Source organism: Thamnophis sirtalis, unplaced genomic scaffold (genome assembly GCF_051295495.1).
Source record: "Thamnophis sirtalis isolate CommonGarterSnake01/CBP01778 unplaced genomic scaffold, rThaSir2_p1.2 scaffold_2, whole genome shotgun sequence".
Lineage (NCBI taxonomy): Eukaryota > Metazoa > Chordata > Lepidosauria > Squamata > Natricidae > Thamnophis > Thamnophis sirtalis.
This window is the reverse complement of record NW_028261382.1, coordinates 57,514,870-57,536,931: the sequence shown is the minus strand read 5'-3', so window position 1 is coordinate 57,536,931 and position 22,062 is coordinate 57,514,870. Positions and strand designations below refer to the sequence as shown.

At 46.3% G+C, this 22,062-nt stretch overlaps 1 protein-coding gene across 1 annotated transcript in view; it reads right to left on the bottom strand.

Annotated features, from left to right (window-relative positions):
- RNFT2 (ring finger protein, transmembrane 2) overlaps window positions 1-22,062 on the bottom strand; it is a 39,297-nt gene that overhangs the window by 7,321 nt on the left and 9,914 nt on the right. Inside the window, 2 exon segments of the mRNA XM_087705672.1 lie at window positions 3,397-3,546; window positions 18,395-18,548. Of these exon segments, the coding sequence (XP_087561798.1) occupies window positions 3,397-3,546; window positions 18,395-18,548 (304 nt within the window).

Sequence of the window (22,062 nt, the reverse complement as noted above, 5' to 3'; positions counted from 1 at the left end):
CACACACAAAAAAAACCCTGAATCCGATCCACCAAGGAGCAAGATCTGAAATTGCTGAAAAACGCCCCTCGCTCTTCTTTTTCCTTTTTTCATTTCCCGTAAGGCAATTATGCGGATTAAGGATTCATAGACGGCTGACAAAACAGCCAAGAACTCCATCTTAAAAAGACTTCACACATTTATGACTGTACGAGCTTTCGCAGATCCCAACCCACCAGCCAGCTGATCGCTGCGAGCATACTCATGTCGGATTTCTTCCCGAGAATAAATTTGGCAGTCTTTCAGGCACCACAAATCTGTGGGCTCGTGGTGGACTCAACAGAAGTTATACACAATGACATATTATTATTGCTACCAATGTTTCTCTGTTTCGTGCCTAACGTTGGTACCAAAACAGCCTAAATGTTGATTGAGGAGGGACTGCCAACAAATGATTTTAGCTAAAAACGAAGGGGTTGGGAGGGGGGGGAAGTGTTTCCTTTTCCAAAACAGCTTGGCACGAAGAATGGATCACTTAATAGGATGGCCAGGATTGTTATCACACCATTGCTAAGAGAAGGTTGCACTTCCAAGTCATCGTGATGCAAGCCACGTTCGACTCAATTCCGCCGGCTTCTTTAGGTGGTAAAGCGAACATTTAAATCGTTTTCCAAGAACAAGATAAATAAAATCTGCAGCGCCTGAGATCTAGAAACATTGATTCGTTGAAGTTTAATGGCGTCTGAATTTGGGAAGGCATCTCTGGACAGATAGCTGCAGTTTCTGATTGGTACTTGAGAAACCAGGTTGGCGATAAACCTGTTGTGTTGTGAAGAGGCAGGCACGGTTTTTTATTATACTTGTGTCGAGGTTGGCACCATGCAACTCTGCTTGGAACCAGAGAACAGAAACTAGGGAGTGGGGAAAAGACTAATTGGAATGTACGGGGAGCTGGGTGGGAATGGCGGAATTTAAGGGCACTTCTGCAAGAATCTCTACACCTCAAGGTCGAACACTGGGAAACCTCTGGAAGGTGCAGACTTTTCCCAAAACAAATTGGCTGTATATGATTTGTGGACAGTAGATGGCCCAGGGGGGTAGAATAGAATAGAGTAGAGTAGAGGAATAAGAATAGAATAGAATAGAATATAGTAAAAAGAATACAATAGAACAGAACAAAACAACAGAGTTGGAACGGTCTAGTTCAATCTCCTGCTTAGGCAGGAAACCATTTCAGACAAATGGTTATCCAACATCTTCTTGAAAACTTCCAGTGTTGGAGCATTCACAACTTCTGGAGGCAAGTTGTTCCACTGATTAATTGTTCTCACTGTCAGGAAATTTCTCCTTAGTTCTAAGTTGCTTCTCTCCTTGATTAGTTTCCACCCATTGCTTCTTGTTCTACCCTCAGGTGCTTTGGAGAGTAGCTTGGCTCCCTCTTCTTTGGGGCAGCCCCTGAGATATTGGAAGACTGCTATCATGTCCCCCCTAATCCTGCTTTTCATCAAACTAGACATCCCCAGTTCCTGCAACTGTTCTTCATATGTTTTAGCCTCCAGTCCCCTAATCATCTTCGTTGCTCTTCTCTGCACTCTTTCTAGAGTCTCAACTTTTACCTACGCCGCTTTTCGCGCAAAAAACCTCAGATCTGGCTTTGCTTCTTCTGCACCTATTTGGAATGATCAGCAAAGCTGTATTCTTGGGGGAAAAAACAATGTCTTTTGCTGCATATCATGACAGTTGACAGCTGGATCTTCAACTGAAATATAAACGCTCCCAATCTCCACACTCTGTCATTACAATGCAGCCATTAGTAACGAGAAGAATATAGAAGCTGGGTGGCCAGAAAGGATCTCCATCTCAATGATGGATGGGTGTAAAGGACCGAAAAGACCAGAGGGGAAAGACCGAGCCAGATGTCAGCGGCATACAGGCTGGGTCATTGGCTGGAGCAGATGGTATATAAATCAAAGAACTGAGTAAAAAAAAAATCAAATAGAAAACAGCAAGATTCACTCTTCTAGCTTAACCAGATATCTACAAGGATCAGCAGACAAAGCTTATCAAGGATCCAAACTGGGTCGGTTACCGGAACCAGAGGCTTCCCAGCTTTCGGATTTGTGCTGGAGCCCATCCTTGGGGAACTTCTGTCTAGCAGAATGTGTCTTGTTTTGTGTGTGGCATTTATGGTGCCTGTTGCATGCTCAGTGGTGGGATTCAAATAATTTAACAGCCGGTTCTCTGCCCTAATGGCCAGCTGGGTAGGCGTGGCTCAGAGGTCATGTGACTGGGTAGGCATGACCAACTCAACGTCATTCCCATCGATGGGCTCTTCTTCGCCTTAGCTGTCACAATGTAATAAGGGTTAACCAGAGAGGCCGTTTCTGTAAGCAGGGCAACAGAGATTAGGCTAGAAACAACACCAGAATGTTTCCTTCCTTCCTGCCTTCCTTACAGGATTAGCCCTGCAAGGTGGGGGGAAAAAGAAAAGAGATTTCTTCCAACAACCGAACTGCTTAGAAAGTTGGTTCTCCCGAATAGGTGCGAGCTGGCTGAATTTCACCATTGTGTATGCGGCTTTTTAGAGGTAGTTTGGGATGTGTTAATGGCTGGCTTTTACATCGTTAATTGTCATTTGCTAGTGTTGCTCAGCCCTCACTTTCTAAGTACTTGATAGGCAGGTAGTAAATTAACTGACGAGGGGCCTGTTTCCCTGGCTGTTTTTGAGCCTGCTCATCCTACAATCGTAGTAGCTGAGAAATTGAATGTGTGGTCCTTCTTCGTTGCAGCGTGAACTGTAATGGTTCTATTGTAAGCCCATGCTACCGATGAGTTTGGGTCTCCTCATCTGCCTGCTCGCTTGTGTCCTTGCAATCTGGTGGTTGGCTTTCTCCCCTTCCGGCCTACATAGCAATAGCAATAGCAGTTAGACTTATATACCGCTTCATAGGGCTTTCAGCCCTCTCTAAGCGGTTTACAGAGTCAGCATATCACCCCCACAGTCTGGGTCCTCATTTTACCCACCTCGGAAGGATGGAAGGCTGAGTCAACCTTGAGCCGGTGAGATTTGAACTGCTGAACTGCAGATAACAGTCAGCTGAAGTGGCCTGCAGTACTGCAGCCTAACCACTGTGCCACCTCGGCTCTTTAATCACAGGGACAATCCATGCAGGGGATTCTGGACTTTTTCCTTGAAGATGTTTCGTTTCTCATCCAACTTGCTTCTTCCCTTCCGACTGAAGAAACCCAGGGTTAGGGTTAGTAGAGAACCAAGGAAGCTTCTTAGACGAGAAGCGAAACATCTTCAAGGAAAATCTGGAGAAGTCCAATTGCCTTTTGGAAAAAAACAACAACTTTGAGACAACCAAGACCCCGGATGACTGAGAATTTCCATAGATTTTTAGCGTGACCACTTACTTTGCAGAGGCTGTACATGATGAGAAGACTTCCCCCAAGGAAATAGCTGCTGGATGGATCATCCCCCATGATGTACTTATACCATAGCTGGATGGGGACCAGGGAACGGAATAACTGGCTGACTTCTTCAATCACCAGGTAGAACTTCCCCTACAAGAGAGAGAAGGAAGAAACAGGAATTGGAGACGACGTCAAATACAATTCCACACCTCCTTCCAAGAGAATCCATCGCAATGAATATAGTGGATCTTATTCTGAGGAGTGCTTAAATATCTCAGGAGCAGGGGTGGTTTCCTGACAGTTCTAACCTCTTCTATAGAAGAGGATCCACAAATCTGCAGTGCCGTTTAGAACCGGTTCCAGCTCCCTCCCCCCGCCCGTCCGCACATCATCAAGATGAAGAGCGAGAGGAGGAATTCTGGGAGTTGAAGTCCACAAGTCTTAAAGCTGTCAACTTTGAACACCCCTGGGTTTTTTTTTCTAAAGGGTTAGGGGTCCAAGGGTCTTGTAACTTGACAGCTTTAAGACTTGCGTGCTTCAAATGCCAGACTTTCTGAGCCAACATTTTGGTTGCTAAGCAAGAGCGTTGTTAAGTGAGTTTCACCCCTTTTTACAAGTTGGCCATGCTCACCCAGTCACATGGCTGGCAAGCCACTCCCACCCAGTCACATGGCCAAGGTTCTAAAGAATTTTGAAAACCACCACTGCTCAGGAGCCTCACTTAGTTCCACTAGTAGATGCATCGTCCAATTCATCATTAAGTCATCTTTCTCCAACAACATCAAGTTTCAAATAGCTTGCAAAACAGCAAAACTATCAAGAGCTTTCATCCCAATGGAAGGCGAGAGTTTAATTATGGTGGGTAAAGTACCAGGCTAGAAACTGGGAGACTGGGAGTTCTAGTCCCTCTCTCCCTCCCTCCCTGTCTTCCTCTCCACTCTCTCTCTCTTGTCTCGGTCTTCTCTCTTATCTCTCTCTTTCCTCTCTCTCTCTCATCTCTTTCTCTCTAGATTGTGAGTTCTAGTCCCGCCTAGGGCACGAATCCAGCTGGGTGACCTTGGTCCAATCCCTCTCTCCCAGCCCAGGGAAGAAGGCAATGGCTAACTACTTCTGAAAAAAAAACCTTACCAAGAAAATGGCAGGGATTGTCTAGGGCCGTCTCTGAGAATCAGACACAATTGAATAGAAGAAAAATATTATTCAAGGAAAATAAAACATGAAAAAGAACAAAGGGTAAACGTTATCATGCCACAGAGCAAGAATAAATTGTGCTAATTTAAATTATATAAATTGTATAAGGTGTCCAACATTCCGGTCTCCCCTAAGTATTATTTCTCTTTTTTGCACCATCAGTAGACCAAGGCTGAATGGTTTAACGGTGTCCAACCTTGGCAACTTTAAGACCCGTGGACTTCAATTCCCAGAATTCCCCAGCCAGCCTCCAATTGGCTAATTCAACCAAGGAAAATTAGATTCTCCAACCTCGACAAACACTATGTATGGTTGTGCTTGTATAGGTTTCATACTATATCTTTGAACTCTGGTGTTGGAGAAGACTCCTGCGAGTCCCTTGGACCATCCAACCGGTCAGTCGTAGAGGAGATCAACCCTGACTGCTCTTTAGAAGGCCAGATCCTGAAGAGGAAACTCAAATCCTTTGGCCACCTAAGGAGAAGGAAGGACTCCCTGGGGAAGAGCCTCATGCTGGGAACGATGGAGGGCAAAAGAAGAAGAAGGGGACGGCAGAGAAGGAGGTGGCTGGATGGAGTCACCGAAGCAGTCAGTCTGAGCTTGAATGGACTCCATGGGATGGTAGAGGACAGGAAGGCCTGGAGGAAGGTTGTTCATAGGGTCGCACTACTTTGCAAGTAAGAACAACATCATAGAAAAGATTAGATAGATAGATAGATAGATAGATAGATAGATAGATAGATAGATAGATAGATAGATAGATAGATAGATAAGATGGACTGCAAGGCCATCCAACCGGTCAGTCCTAGAGGAGATCAACCTATGACTGCTCTTTAGAAGGCCAGATCCTGAAGAGGAAACTCAAATCCTTTAGCCACCTAAGGAGAAGGAAGGACTCCCTGGAGAAGAGCCTCATGCTGGGAACGATGGATGGCAAAAGAAGAAGAAGGGGACGGCAGAGAAGGAGGTGGCTGGATGGAGTCACCGAAGCAGTCAGTCTGAGCTTGAATGGACTCCATGGGATGGTAGAGGACAGGAAGGCCTGGAGGAAGGTTGTTCATAGGATCGCAATGGGTCAGACACAACTTTGCAAGTAAGAACAACAACATAGAAAAGATTAGATGATAGATAGATAGATAGATAGATAGATAGATAGATAGATAGATAGATAGATAGATAGATAGATAGATAGATGGACTGCAAGGCCATCCAACCGGTCAGTCCTAGAGGAGATCAACCCTTTCTCCTCTTTAGAAGGCCAGATCCTGAAGAGGAAACTCAAGTACTTTGGTGACCTAATGAGAAGGAAGGACTCCCTGGAGAAGAGCCTCATGCTGGGAATGATGGAGGGCAAAAGAAGAAGAAGGGGATGGCAGAGAAGGAGGTGGCTGGATGGAGTCACTGAAGCAGTCAGCGTGAGTTTAAATGGACTCCAGAGGACGGTAGAGGACAGGAAGGCCTGGAGGAATGTTATCTATGGGGTTGCGATGGGTCGGACACGTCTTTGCAACTAATAATACCAATGTTTCATAGTACAAGTAAAGGCTGGGGAATGTTGGGAGTTGGAAGTCCACAAGTCTTAAAGTGGCCAAGGTTGGACAACCCTGATTGAATGCTTCTCCACGCAGTGAAACTCCTGTTTTCCAAACAGACAGAAAGTCGGTTCCTTTTCCAGGTTTTCCCTTGATTTGGCAGCTTCTGCGTGCAAGACTTATCTTTAATAAGTATCTTTCATAAGTTGAATAACGCGCAATGATGCCTGAAGAGTTTCCATTCAGAAGCAGGTCGGGATGTCTTTAAGGAAGGCGTCTCCTCATTTTGTTCCCCCCCGCCCCCGCACATGTTTTTGTTTGGCTCAAAGGGGACTCCCCAAAACTCAAGATGCCACGAGAGGAAACGCAGGACGTCTTAACTGTTCCAACACAGAAGCTGCTCGGATGAACTCAGCCGCGCTCTCCGGAGAGCTGCAAAGCAATTTGGGTCGCTGTTTACCTTCTGCTCGGCTGCCCCTTTGGGAAAGGAAGGGCAGGTTGAAAATAAAGTCGTCATATCTTCCTTTCTGGGGAATTGCTGCCCTTTCCCTTGTCCCGCTCGGAGAAACATTGCCTCCCCACCCCTCTTTCCTGGCTACCTAGCATTTCATGAGACAATAAAGATATAAAGGTTCATCTGCTCTTCTCAGACTCTGGAAAGAGTGCAGAGAAGAGCAACGAAGAGGATGAGGGGACTGGAGGCTAAAACATAGGAAGAACGGTTGCAGGAACTGGGTCTGTCTAGTTTGATGAAAAGAAGGACTAGGGGAGACAGGATAGCAGCCTTCCAATATCTCAGGGGCTGCTCCAAAGAAGAGGGACTCAAGCTATACTCCAAAGCACCTGAATGCAGGACAAGAAGTAATGGGTGGAAACTAATCAAGGAGAGAAGCAACTTAGAACTGAGGAGAAATTTCCTGACAGTGAGAACAATTAATCAGTGGAACAACTTGCCTCCAGAAGTTGTGAATGCTCCAACACTGGAAGTCTTTAAGAAGATGTTGGATAGCCATTTGTCTGAAACAGTATAGGGTTTCCTGCCTAGGGGTTGGACTAGAAGACCTCCAAGGTCCCTTCCAACTCTGCTATTGTATTGTATTGTTCCCCTCGCACATATGTGCTAATTGTTCCCAACTCTAGGGGGAGGTGCTCATATCTGTTTCAAAGCTGAAGAGCCAGCGCTGTCCGAAGACGTCTCCGTGGTCATGTGGGCGGCATGACTCAACACCAAAGGCACACAGAACACTGCTCCCTCCCCACCAAAGATGCTCCCTATTTTTTCTCCTAGCATTTTTTACGTGTTTTCGAACTGCTAGGTTGGCAGAAGCTGGGACAAGTAACAGGAGCTCAGTCCATTATGTGACGCCAGGGATTCAAACTGCTGAACAGCCAACCTTCTGATTGACAAGCTCAGCATCTTAGCCACTGAGCCACCGAGTCCCTGGTAGCCCTCGACTTACAACTGTTCATTAGTGACCACACTCAAAGTTAAAACGGCACTGGAAAAAAAAGTGACTTGCAATTTATGATCATTGCAGGCATCCTCATGGTCGTGCAATGAAAATCCAGACACCTGGCCACTGACTCACATTTATGACGGTCCCGGGGTGATGTGGTCAACTTTTGTAAACTTCTGACAAGCAAAGTCAATTGGGGAATGGGGGGAGGAGCCAGATTCATTTAACAACGGTGTGACTAATTTAACAACTGCAGGGATTCACTTCACAACTGCGGCAAGAAAGCCTGATGCTTAAGAGCAGCCAGGCAGACGATTTGTGTTTTAAGGCTTTAGAGAATACACAATGGCTTAGAAGGGACCTTGGAGGTCTTCTAGTCCAACCCCCTGCTTGAGCAGGAGATCCTATACCATATTCCAGGCAAGTGGCTGTTCAGTGCCTTCTTGAAAGCCTCCAGTGTTGGAGCATTCACAACTTCTGGAGTCAAGCTGATCCACTAATTAATTGTTCTCACTGTCAGGAAATTCCTCCTTAGTTCTACGTTGGATTTCTCTTGGATAAATTTTCACACCCTACTTCTTGTCCTGCTCCTAAATACAATGGAGAATAAGTTAACCCCACACTTGTCCTTAAAAATGAGGGCGTCAGATCATCTTGATATTCTCCTCAGCTGGCAAGCCCCAGTTTGACAAATGTCAGGGGCCTGAAGAAAGCTGTTTGAAGCTGGACAATGAATGTAGCAGCTTCCAGTCCAGCAAGGAACCAGTAGCTACTGGGAAGGGGAAGATGAGAGAGAGAGAGAGAGAGAGAGAGAGGGAGGGAGGGAGGGAGGGAGGGAGGGAGGGAGGGAGAGAGGGAGGGAGGGAGGGAGGGAAATAGAGGAGAGAGAGAATATGTATGTATGTATGTATGTATGTATGTACGTACGTACGTACGTATTGTGTCACAATCCCTGGTGTGCCCAAATATGGGAAGGAGCATATTGCTTTCCTTTTCTGTCTATCGGCTCACTCTGGGAGCCATCTAGGCAGAAAGCCATTTTTTTATGTTGCCTTGTTACATTTGTGTTGCAATTGTGCTGAGGAGGAGAGCCTGTGGCTTAGTGGCTAATATAACTGCCTAATATGTAATACAGCCCAGGTTCGATTCCCAGTAAGGGTATGGCTAGCTGATGAGAGCTTGAAATAGATCTATACTAGTCTCCCTTTATTTATTTATCAGCACAATTGCAACACAAATGTAACAAGGCAAAATAAAACAATGGCTTTCTGCCTGGATGGCTTCCAGAGTGAGTCGATAGACAGAAAAGGGAAGTAGTATGCTCCCTCCCATATTTGGGCATACCAGGGGTTGTGACACAATACATACCTATTTCTCTGGCTTAGCTGATAAAGGAGGAGTGCCTGTGGCTTAGTGGCTAATATAACTGCCTAATATGTAATACAGCACAGGTTCAAATCCCAGTAAGGGTATGGCTAGCTGATGAGAGCTAAATAGCTTGAAATAGATCTATATTAGTCTCCCTTTATTTATTTATCAGCACAATTGCAACACGTGCACACACACATATATGAGAGAGAGAGGAGAAAAGAGGGAACGGGGAGAGAGAGGAGAATGAGAGATGAGAGTGAGAGAAGAGAGAGAGGAGAGGAGAGATAGAAAGAAAGGAGAGATATAAGTGAGAGAGAGGGGGGGAAAGAGAGAGGAGGGAAGTGTGTGAGTGAGATGAGAGAGAGAAAGAAAGAGAGGGAGAAAAGAGAGAGGAGGGAAGTGTGTGAGTGAGATGAGAGAAAGAAAGAGATGAGAGAGGAGAGAAGAGAGAGGAGAGATATGAGAGAGAGAGAGAGGAGTGAGAGAAAGAGAGATTAGAGAAGAGAGAGGAGAGAGGAGAGAGATGAGAGAGAGAAAAGGGTAGAGAGGAGAGAGGAGAGATATGAGAGAGAGAGAGAGGAGAGAGAGGTGAGAGATGAGAGAGAGAGATGAGAGAAAGAAAGAGATGAGAGAGAGAGAGGAGAGAAGAGAGAGGAGAGATATGAGAGAGAGAGAGAGGAGTGAGAGAAAGAGAGAGATTAGAGAAGAGAGAAGAGAGAGGAGAGATATGAGAGAGAGAGAGGAGTGAGAGAAAGAGAGAGATTAGAGAAGAGAGAAGAGAGAGGAGAGATATGAGAGAGAGAGAGAGGAGTGAGAGAAAGAGAGAGATTAGAGAAGAGAGAAGAGAGAGGAGAGATATGAGAGAGAGAGAGAGGAGTGAGAGAAAGAGAGGGATTAGAGAAGAGAGAGGAGAGAGGAGAGAGATGAGAGAGAGAAAAGGGTAGAGAGGAGAGAGGAGAGAAAGAGATGAGAGAGCGAGAGAGAAAAGAGATAGATAGAGGAGAGAGAGAGAAGAGAGAGAAGAGAGGGAGAGGGAGCGCCTTAGGGGCCAGGAGAAGAGCAGCAGGTCTTCCTGACAGTTTCTCCTGTCCCCCCCCCCCCAGTCTCCCCACCCAGATGAGATCACTCGGAGGCTGTTCTTGCCTGCTGAACGCACCGAAGCCCATAGAGAACTTCGGCATTCTCATGATCTCATATCCTGGGGGACGTGGAGTGAAGTCACGCCAGCATGCCTGCTCCAAAGCCGAGCCGCGTTGCCCAGACCTCGGGGGACATCGCGCCACATATCTGCAGTGGCAACCGGGAGGGGTCCCAGGGGCTGGCCACTTAACAGATTAACACGGGGAGAGGGGGTTGGAGCAACCTTGAAGTTTAAAGGCAGAGGGGGGTGAGGTTTTTATTTTCTCTCCCCGCTGCCCTCCATCCTCTTCCCCGGAAACAAAAGGCACCCCGCCAGCTAGACTGATTTTGCAGATCGGAGGGAGGGGGGTATTTTCCCCGGTTACAGGTTACAAAATCTCTTTTGAGTTTGGTAAGATTGGTACAAAAATAGCAGGGGAAAATTGGAAGGGCGAATAGAATAGAATAGAATAGTTGTAAGGGACCTTGGAGATCTTCTAGTCCAACCCCCTGCTCATGCAGGAAACCCTACACCACTTCAGACAAATGGTTAGCCAACATCTTCTTAAAAACTTCAAGTGTTGGAGCATTCACAACTTCTGGAGGCAAGTTATTCACTGGTTAATTGTTCCCACTGTCATGAAATCACTCCTCAGTTCTAAGTTGCTTCTCTCCTTGATTAGTTTCCCCCCATTGCTTCTTGTCCTACCCTCAGGTGCTTTGGAGAATAATTTGACTCCCTCTTCTTTGTGGCAGCCCCTGAAATATTGGAAGACTGCTATCCTTTCTCCCTTGGTTCTTCGTTTCATTCAACTAGACACACCCAGTTCCTGCAACCGTTCTTCATATGTTTTAGCCTCCAGTCCCCTCATCCTCTTTGTTGCTCTTCTCTGCACTCGTTCTAGAGTCTCCACATCTTTTCTACATCGTGGCGACCAAAACTGAATGCAGTATTCCAAGTGTGGCCTTACCAAGGCCTTATAAAGTGGTATCAACACTTCACGTGATCTTGATTCTATCCCTCTGTTGATGCAGCCTAGAACTGTGTTGGCTTTTTTGGCAGCTGCTGCACACGACTGGCTCCTATTTAAATGGGTGCCCACTAGACACTCCATTGGGCCAGGCCAAGGATGCCAGAGTGACAAGTCCCATCCAAACACAAGGGTACCAATGGATGTTGCTACAGATTCTCAGAAGTTTCCTTGCCTGGCCAAAAAAAAAAGGCTTCTGTTTTTCCGCTTTATTCCCAGGCAGCTTGAGAATTCCTTTTGAATTCCTCTCAACTGTATTCCTTCAAAGCAACAGAAGATGAGCTGCTTCCAGGGATGGCGTCTTCTGTGACATTTATTCCCACTTTGGAAATCTCATTAGTTATCTGTTGTGGCCCAGCAGGAGCCGTTGGAGCTGCCATCAGACTCCGACAGCGAGGGGCCCTATGAGTCGGCTCTGGAGGATGTGGAGGACCCTGGACAGGGTTCCAACTCCGAGCAGGGCGCAGAGAGGCTGGTTGGCCACCAGGAGGCGCTTGAGCCTTGGACCAGTGGGGAGGAGACAAGGGAGAGTGATCCAGATGCCAGCAGTGAGTTGTTCCTGGATGCCCGGCACCGAAGAGCTAATAGGCGTAAGGAACAGTTGCGCAGTTACAGGAGGTAATTGTACTCAGCTGGTGGTCATTAGGCTCCTCTCCAGACTATAAAAGGACTGCTTGTGCACACGCCCCTCTTGCAGAAGTCAATGCAGGAGAACATTATTGTGAGCTTGGCAGGCTGGATTGCTGCCAGGGCTTATCTGTGCCGGTTTGCTGCCAATGACCTGTGTGTCTGTTAATTAAATGCCGTAACTTATCTTTGGCTCGGAGTATGTGTTGATGTGGGACGAGGGGGGTCAGAACAGTTATCCTTTCTCATTTACAAATACTCAGGAATCCATGTGACATCCTAGGTGCTCTCTGAGCTTGGTGATTTTCCTGCAGACGTTTCATTACCCAACTAGGTAACAGCATCAGTGCTAGAAAGGAGTGGGGTTTGTGGATAGGAGGGGGAGGAGAGTGGGGTGGAGGACTTGGGGGGGGGGTTCCCTTGGTGCTTTCTTAGCTTGGTAGTTTTCCTGCAAACGTTTCCACACTTTCATGCCTAAGGCAGGATTAGTACTCACCGTCTCCTGGTGATTGGCTCAACGACACCCAGGCACTTTCAAGCCTAGGGCAGGACTAGAACTCACAATCTCCTGGCAATTGGCTTACGGTCACCCAGCTAGCTTTGATGACTAAGGCTGAATGAGAACTCACCATCTCCTGGTGATTGGCTCAAAGTTAACCAGCTGGCTTTCATGCCTAAGACAGGACTAGAACTCACAATCTCCTGGTGATTGGGCCAAAGTCACCCAGCTGGCTTTCATTCCTAAAACAGTACTAGAACTCACCATCTCCTGGTGATTGGCTCAAAGTCACCCAGATGGCTTTCATGCCTAACACAGGACTAGAACTCACCATCTCCTGGTGAGTGGCTCAAAGTCACCCAGATGGCTTTCATGCCTAAAGTGGGACTAGAACTCACAATCTCCTGGTGATTGGCTCAAAGTCACCCAGCTGCCTTTCATGCCTAAGACAGGACTAGAACTCACAGTCTCCTGGTGATTGGCTCAAAGTCACCCAGATGGCTTTCATGCCTAAGACAGGACTAGAACTCACAATCTCCTGGTGATTGGCTCAAAGTCACCCAGCTGCCTTTCATGCCTAAGACAGGACTAGAACTCACAATCTCCTGGTGAGTGGCTCAAAGTCACCCAGATGGCTTTCATGCCTAAGACAGGACTAGAACTCACAGTCTCCTGGTGATTGGCTCAAAATCACCCAGATGGCTTTCATGCCTAAGACAGGACTAGAACTCACAATCTCCTGGTGATTGGCTCAAAGTCACCCAGATGGCTTTCATGCCTAAGACAGGACTAGAACTCACAATCTCCTGGTGATTGGCTCAAAATCACCCAGCTGCCTTTCATGCCTAAGACAGGACTAGAACTCACAGTCTCCTGGTGATTGGCTCAAAGTCACAGTTCGGCTGTTCGATCCTGACCAGCTCAAGGAATGCTTTACTAACTGATCAGGTTGTCTTTGTATAATCTGCAAACTTCCCGCAAAGTTAGATCACGTCTGTAGCCCATCGCAAAAACACAGCCGCCCATTTTTAACAGACCCGAGTGAGACACCCCCCCCCCGATCTATCAATCACCCCCCCCCCCCCAAAAAAAAAGTCACGACGGCTGGGTTACTTCAGTGATTCATCTTTGGGGCCTCGAAGAAATGCCGACTATGGCAATGAGCCTTCCCTTCGTTTTAAGCCGGGAAGCCTCCGGAAAAACGTACGACGGATGTGGCCCAAAGCAAAGCGCGTCCTTCTGTTCCTCGGGAGGAATACGGCGGGGGCCACCACCACCCCCCTCTCCAAAGCCGAACGCCCCCCATTAAAAACAAACAAGGCGCCGTTCCCATTTGCTTCCATTGAAAATGAATTAAAGTAAATTAAAACAGCCCGAGCCATGTGGCTGCCGGAGGAATCTATTGTTCTCCGGGAGGCAAATGACAGAATTTCATTTGCTCAGCTAAGAAGTGACAGCTTGAGGGGTGTGAAGCAAGGAGGGAGGGAGGGAGGGAGGGGTCGGGGGGGGGGAGGAGGAGGAGAGGAAAGGCATACTCTTAGTAGTGGGGATTTAAGAACTGCCAGATGCTGGATTTCTCACTCACCCGGTTCCCGAATCGCTTTGCTAAATATTCACGAAACCTACAGCAGCAACTTCCCGCTATTGCCATGCTGACAATGACTTCTGTGTTTGTTTTCCAAAAAGGCGCGTTCCATTTATTTAGTTTTTATTTTAAAAAAAAGTAGAAAAAGAAGAAGAAGAATAATTTGCTTTGACACATTTCTCGTGGAGAGTTATGGGGTTCTCGCACCTTCCTCAGCCGAGAAGACTTCAAAGCTTGAAGACTTCTCCAGAGAGAGTTTGGTGTGGCGGTTTAAGGGGCTAGCCTAGGGACTGGGAGTCGGCGAGTTCTAGTCCTGCCATAGGCATGAAAGCCGACTGGGTGACTCTGGGACAATCACCAGGAGACGGGAAGTTCTAGTCCTGCCATAGGCATGAAAGCCAGCTGGGTGACTTTGGGACAATCACCAGGAGACGGGGAGTTCTAGTTCTATCTTAGGCATGAAAGTCAGCTGGGTGACTTTGAGCCAATCACCAGGTGACTGGGAGTTCTAGTCCTGCCATAGGCATGAAAGCCAGCTGGGTGACTTTGGGACAATCACCAGGAGACGGGGAGTTCTAGTTCTATCTTAGCATGAAAGTCAGCTGGGTGACTTTGAGCCATTCACCAGGTTGACTGGGAGTTCTAGTCCTGCCTGAGGCATGAAAGCCAGCTGAGTTACTTTGAGCCAATCAATAGGAGATGGGGAGTTATAGTCCTGTCAGGCATGAAAGCCAGCTGGCTGACTTTGAGCCAATCACCAGGTGACAGGGACCTCTAGTCCTGCATTAATCATGAAAACCAGCCTAGGAATTAGGAGATGGAGAGTTCTAGTCCTGCCTTAGGCATGAAAGATGGCTGTGTCGACTTTGGGCCAATTACCAGGAGAGGGTAAATTCTATTCCCGCCTTAACTATGAAAGCCGGGTGAGTAGTTTTAGGCCACTCACCAGGCACAGGGAGTTCCAGTCCTGCCTTAGGCATAAAAGCCAGACAGATGATCTTGGACCAGTTTCTCTCAGCCCAGCTCACCTCACAGGGCTGTTGTTTTGGAGAAAGGAGGAGGAGGAAGGAATATTTGGTATGTTTTCTACTTTGAATTACTTATAAGCAACAATAAAGGCAGGATAAAAATAAAAGGTTCCACCACAAAACCGCGGAGGACAAAATCGCGCTCGACGAAAGCGCGCATTTGACGTCATCACAGCGCGACGAAAACATCGCGCTGTGATCGAAAAATGTAAAAAAAAAAAGCGAAAACCCTTACCCTAACCCCCCCAAACCTAACCCTAAACCTAACCCTAAACCTAACCCTAAACCTAACCCTTAACCTAACCCTAAATCTAACCCTAAACCTAACCGTTAACGTAACGCTAAACCTAACGCTAACCCTTAACCTAACGCTAAATGTAACCCTAACGCTCTAAACCTAACCCTAACCCTTAACCTAACCCTAACCCTAACCCTAACCCTTACCTTTATCTGAATCAGCTTGCTTTAATTTTAATTTTATTTCAATTTTTAATTTTTTTCATCGCGCTGTGATGACGTCACATGTGCGCTTTCATCGAGCGCGATTTTGTCCTCCGCGCTTTTGACGGGTCACGAAATAAAATTCATTCATTCATTCATTAGCGTCATAGCTGCCAATGGTTGTTATATGAGACAGTTGCTACAGGAGGATTTCTGTGTAGCTATGTTCGCCAGGAAACTGCCTTCTGCCTCCTGGGGAATGAGCACTTTCTCACCTGCCCTGGATTTCAAGAGTATTTTTGGCTTGTGCCGAGCCAACAGCGAATCGCATTTGAAGCGAGAAGACCTATATCGGGAAATGAAATGTTTGGCGCATCGCGGTGCACTGAGAAAACGCAGTTAACAAAGGCTTGCTGTAAATCGAGTAACAATGACGGAATATTTTTTCCAGTTAAGAAACAACCTAAAAAGCAGAGACAACACCCTGCCAACAAAAGTGCGTCTAGTCAAGGCTCTGGTTTTCCCAGTTGCAATGACGGCTGTGAAGGTTGGACCACAAGGAAGGCTGAGCGCCAAAGAATGGGGGCCTTTGAACTCTGGTGCTGGAGAAGACTCCTGCATTGAGTCCCTTGGACTGCAAGGCCATCCAACCGGTCAGTCCTAGAGGGGATCAACCCTGACTGCTCTTTAGAAGGCCAGATCCTGAAGAGGAAACTCAAATCCTTTGGCCACCTAATGAGAAGGAAGGAAGCAAAGAATGGAGGCTTTGAACTCTGGTGCTGGAGAAGACTCCTGCATTGAGTCCCTTGGACTGCAAGGCCATCCAACCGGTCAGTCCTAGAGGAGATCAATCCTGACTGCTCTTTAGAAGGCCAGATCATGAAGAGGAAACTCCAATACTTTGGCCACCTAATGAGAAGGAAGGAAGCCAAGAAATGGAGGTCTTTGAACTCTGGTGCTGGAGAAGACTCCTACATTGAGTCCCTTGGACTGCAAGGCCATCCAACCGGTCAGTCCTAGAGGAGATCAACCCTGCCTGCTCTTTAAAAGGCCAGATCCTGAAGAGGAAAACTCAAATCCTTTGGCCACCTAATGAGAAGGAAGGAAGCCAAAGAATGAGGCCTTTGAACTCTGGTGCTGGAGAAGACTTCTGCATTGAGTCCCTTGTACTGCAAGGCCATCCAACCGGTCAGTCCTAGAGGAGATCAACCCTGACTCAACCAGATCCTGAAGAGGAAACTCAAATCCTTTGGCCACCTAATGAGAAGGAAGGATTCCCTGGAGAAGAGCCTCATGCTGGGAACGATGGAAGGCATAGATTTTCAATTGGGTTAAGCAGTTCTGGGCTATTCCCAGGCCATTCCAGTAGAGGAATATGGCTTATCTTGAAACTCCCCCCCATAAGTGGTGTTAGTGGACATCAAAGCTCAAAATACACTTTCCCCAAAGGCTTTCCACAATTTTGGCCTCTACTGTATAACTTATGGGGAGATCTTCAGTCTGTCCACAAGCTAAATTCCATCCGCAGATGAAACTTTATGAGGACACACCCGGAGACACACACACACACACACACACACACACACACACACACACACACACACACCAAATAGGAAACAAGGCCAAACAACGGCAACTCAAAGCCACCCGAGGCCCCAAACCCAGAAGACTCCGTTCCAAACAAGCATCTGGGCTGTGAGTTATTAGAGGGTCTTCGACAGATGCAATCTCGCCAGCCCCCTGATGTGGCTGGAAATACAGATGCAACCTCTTTCTTCTCTTGGACAAGGATTAATGACAACCTGGGACAGCTCGTAGACGAGCACACAAGGGCTGCGAACCTCTTCCAGCATTGCAATTTGTCTTGGACCAACGATGGCTTGTCGGGTGCTTTCCTTTCCCCCCACCCTCTCCTCGCCAGATTATCTGGTGCCCCAGCCCATTAATCTCCTCAAATAAAACCATCATCATCATCATCATCATCATCATCATCCAAGGGGAGAAATATCCTTGGATCGCTGCCAGGGGGAAATTAATAGCCCTTCCGAGCCACTCTAGAGAACAGGGGTGAACCATTCCAGCCACACCTACTTAGCGTTTCCTTTCAACCCCATCATGGAAATTTCAGGGCTGGCAGAATAATCAAGCCGGGATTTAATTGAGGCTCCATTTATCTTCATCACCAAAGTCGCCAGCGAAGATGGAAAGCAGGAAGATGAAAAGGAGCAGGGAAGTGAGAGAGGGGGGTCTTGGGTGGTCTTGGCAGAGGGATCTGGACCCCCAGGCTCCTCTCTCTCATTTCATTTTTCTAAAGCTAAAAGTTCCCCACGCAAATAAGTGCTAGCCGTTCCCGACTCTAGGGGGCAGTGCTCATCTCTGTTTCAAAGCCGAAGAGCCAGCGCTGTCCGAAGACGTCTCTGTGGTCAGGTGGCCGGTGTGACTCAACGCCGAAGGCGCATGGAACGCTGTGACCTTCCCACCCAAAGTGGCTCCTATTTTTCTACTTTTTTTTACGTGCATCCGAACTGCTAGTCACGGGAGCTTACTCTGTTTGGGATTCGAACTGCCAAACTGCCGATCTTTCTGATCAACAAGCTCAGCGTCTTTGCCACTGAGCCACTGTGTCCCTTAATTTTTCTACTGGGTCCTTAACTCTATGAAAAAGTCCCGATGGTTGTGTTGCCAATGACAAGCAAGCAAGAACGACAGAAATTGTTCAACGCCTGAGAACGGCTGATTTGGTTAGGGGGAGATATTTTGAGTGAACCACTTTTTAGTCTTTCTGGAGTGGTGCAGTGGCCTAGAGGTGAAGCTCTCGCCTCACAGTCAGGAGGCTGTAAGTTCAAACCTAGGTAGAGGCAGGATATTTCTCTCTCTGGGGCACGATGAGAATATATCTGCTGAACAAAACTCCGCATCGGCAACAGGGAAGGGCAACTGGCCAGTAAAACACTCTGCTAGCTCCATTCAGTTGCCCAGACTCCACCCCGCAAGGGATTATGGGGTAGTTAAAAGAAGAGGATGCCTTTTGCCTTTCTGGACTGTTCTGGAAGCCTAGGGACCGCCCTCCCCATTTTAAGACCCCACCGTGGTAGAGAATGATCGCAGCGATGTTACCTTGGATTTCACCGCAAGGATGATCTTGGGCAGGACCAACACCAGGCACTTCAGAGCAATGGTGAGATACTTCAGGACAAAATCTGTAATCCCCACCATCCACATCAGGTCGAAGAAATCCAGCTTGTCCAGATTGGGCTTCAGGAAGATGAGGCTGGAAAACAGAAGAAGATTGACAGGAGAGGGGCTTCACTCGAGTCCAGAGTCTCCGCTTGGGGTAACAGCGTCATTGTGTCAAAGTCTCCTTGTTCTATTTTGTCCGCAGGTGGTCCTCAACTTATGCACACAATTAATCGGGAATTTAGGAGGACCGATAAAGCAGAATATTTGTAGCTCAGGGTTGAAATGGCGGGTCCTTGGGTGCACTTTGAGCTTGGTGGTTTTTCTTGCAGATGTTCATTACCCAACTAGGTAACGCCATCAGTGCTAGTGACATGATGTGCTAGCACTGATGATGTTTCCTAATTTGGGTAGTAAAATGTCTGCAAAAAAACAACCAACCCCACAGTCTTTTTTCTCCTCCTCACAAACCCCTCTTCCTTCTAGCACTGATGACGTTTCTAGTTTGGGTCATGAAACATTTGCAAGAAAACCACCAAACTCAGAAACCACCAAGGACCCCACAGTCTTCCTCTATTTCCTCCTCCTCCTCCTCCTCCTCCTCCTCCTCCTCCTTCCTTCTCCTCACAAACCCCTCTTCCTTCTAGCACTGATGAAGTTCCCTAGTTGGGTCATGAAACATTTGCAAGAAACCACCAAACTCAGAAACCATCAAGGACCCCACAGTCTTCCTCTACTTCCTCCTCCTCCTCCTCCTTTTTCCTCCTCCTCCTTTTCCTCCTCCTCCTTTTCCTTCTCCTCCTCACAAACCCCTCTTCCTTCTAGCACTGATGACGTTTCTAGTTGGGTCATGAAAATGTCTGCAAGAAAACCACCAAGCTCAGAGAGCACCAAAGACCACCACAGTCCTTCCTCCTCCTCCTCCTCCTCCTCCTCCTCCTCCTCCTCCTCCTCCCCCTCTCTACAAACCCCACCCATTTCCAGAAGTGTCAGTCACAACTGATGATGTTACCTAGTTTGGGTAATGAAATGTTTGCAAAAATAAAATCAACAACCAAGCTCAGAGAGAACCAAGGAGTAATTTAGGATGGAAGACAGAACACAGGTAGTCCTCAGCTTATGACCACAGTGAAGCTTAACTACTTCCAGTCCCTTACAATCCTCCTTAATAATCGAATGTAGTAGTTAACCTGATGTCCATTTAGATGTTTTTAAGTATTCGTGGGCACCAGACCACATTGCCAATAGTGGGGGGGGGGGTTATGAAGGTTGTCTTCATAAGGGTGGCTCGGTGGCTAAGATGCTGAGCTTGTCGATCAGAAAGCTTGGCAGTTTGGCGGTTCGAATCCCAAACGGAGTGAGCTCCCGTGACTTGTCCCAGCTTCTGCCAACCTAGCAGTTTGAAAGCACATAAAAAATGCAAATAACAAAATAGGGACCACATTTGGTGGGAACGGAACAGCGTTCCATGTGCCTTCAGCATTGAGTCATGCCGACCACGTGACCACGGAGACGTCTTCGGACAGTGCTGGTTCTTTGGCTTTGAAACGGAGATGAGTACCGCCCCCTAGAGTTGGGAACGGCTAGCACATATGTGCAAAGGGAACCTTGACCTTTACCTTATGAAGGTGGTGGTCCAAAGTACGAAGCCAGTAAGAAGTCAATATTGCCAAGCCAAGGAAGGGCCTCTGTTGCTTTTCATCATTTATTTTGATTTTGTATCTAATCTCGTTTTGTATTTAATCTCGTTAAAATCTACGACTTTTTTCCTAATTTTTATTACTATACGCCACTCAGAGTCGCAAACTGTGAAAGCAAATTTTGAAATTACAAGCCGCTTAAGTCAATAAAACGAAGAGAAATGTTTCTGCATTCCTAAATCAAATAATATTTTTGAATGTTGCAGTAGAAAGAATCCTTGCTTGAATATTGCAATAAAGCTTTCCAGCGAGGCAATTTTATAAGGAAAGGGGAATTAAAGCCAACGAGGGACAAAATCTAAAATAAAGTTAACGTAACCATGGAAGGACCTGGAACAGAAGCATTAAAGCACAAAGTATTTTTTAATTTCCCGAGAAACACAAAGTACATTTGTGTCACTTTCAAAGGCAGCACTTGAAATCTTGTAGAAAAAGATTTCTATACCTCCCTTGATCTACGTTTCAAATTTAGTTAAAGGTAAAGTTCCCATCGCACAGGCATGCTAGTCATTCCTGACTCTAGGGGGCAGTGCTCATCTCCATTTCAAAGCCAAAGAGCCAGCGTTGTCCAAAGACGTCTCCGTGGTCATGTGGCCAGCATGATTCAATGGCGAAGGCGCACGGAACGCTGTTACCTTCCCACCAAAGGTGGTCCCTATTTTTCTACTTGTATTTTTACATGCTTTTGAACTGCTAAGTTGGCAGAAGCTGGGACAAGTCACGGGAGCTCACTCTGTTACGTGGCGCTAGGGATTCGAACCGCCAAACTGCTGACCTTTCTGATCGACAAGCTTAGCGTCTTAGCCACTGAGCTTGTAACAGCACAACTTTATCATGAGATGTGATTTAAAAAAAAGAGAGAGAGAGAGAGAAGGGAGAAAACCAAAATGAAAATACTCACAATATGGCACAGCACTACAGGGAAAATTAAATCCTAAAAGACAAATCAAAGGAGCCAAAATGAGTGGGTAGTTAAAAAAAAAAAAAAAGGACAGTAAAGGAAAACTCAACACACAATCAAATCAACGAGGTAACAAAAGGATGAAGAGAAGAGAAGGCCAGTAGTGAAGGGACGTGAAAATAATTTTATCTCTTTGCAGCAATTCGGATTTCAATGGAGGCTTTGTCTCTTTAATTTTACTGCTTTTCTATGGGAACTCTTATAATCCGACGGATAAAAATCAGCACCCATAAATATATTTTGGGATTAAGTATTTCCATGGTGGATAGGATAGGATAATGGATAGAGTAGGATAATTAATAGGACAGGATGTGATAATTAATAGGATAAGATAATACATAGGATAATGGATAGGATAGGACAGGCTAATGGATAGGATAGAATGAGATAATTAATAGGATAAGAATTGGATAGAATAATGGGTATGATAGGATAATGGATAGGATAGAGTAATTAATAGAATAGGATGTGATAATTAATAGGATAGGATAATAGATTGGATAGGATAAGAAAGGATAATGGACAGGATAGAATGAGATAATTAATAGGATAAGATTGGATAGAATAATGGGTATGATATGATAATGGATAGGATAGAATAATTAATAGAATAGGATGTGATAATTAATAGGAGAGGGTAAAGGATTAGATTGGATTGGATAGGATAGGACAGGATAGGATAGAATGAGATAATAGGATAAGATTGGATAGGATAATGGGCATGATAGGATAATGGATAGAATAATGGGTATGATAGGATAGAATAGAGTAATTAATTGAATAGGATGTAATAATTAATAGGATAGCATAATGGAATGGATAGGAGAGGATAGGATAAGAAAGGATAATGGATAGGATAGAATGAGATAATTAATAGGATAAGATTGGATAGAATAATGGGTATGATGGGATAATGAATATGGATAGAATAATTAATAGAATAGAAG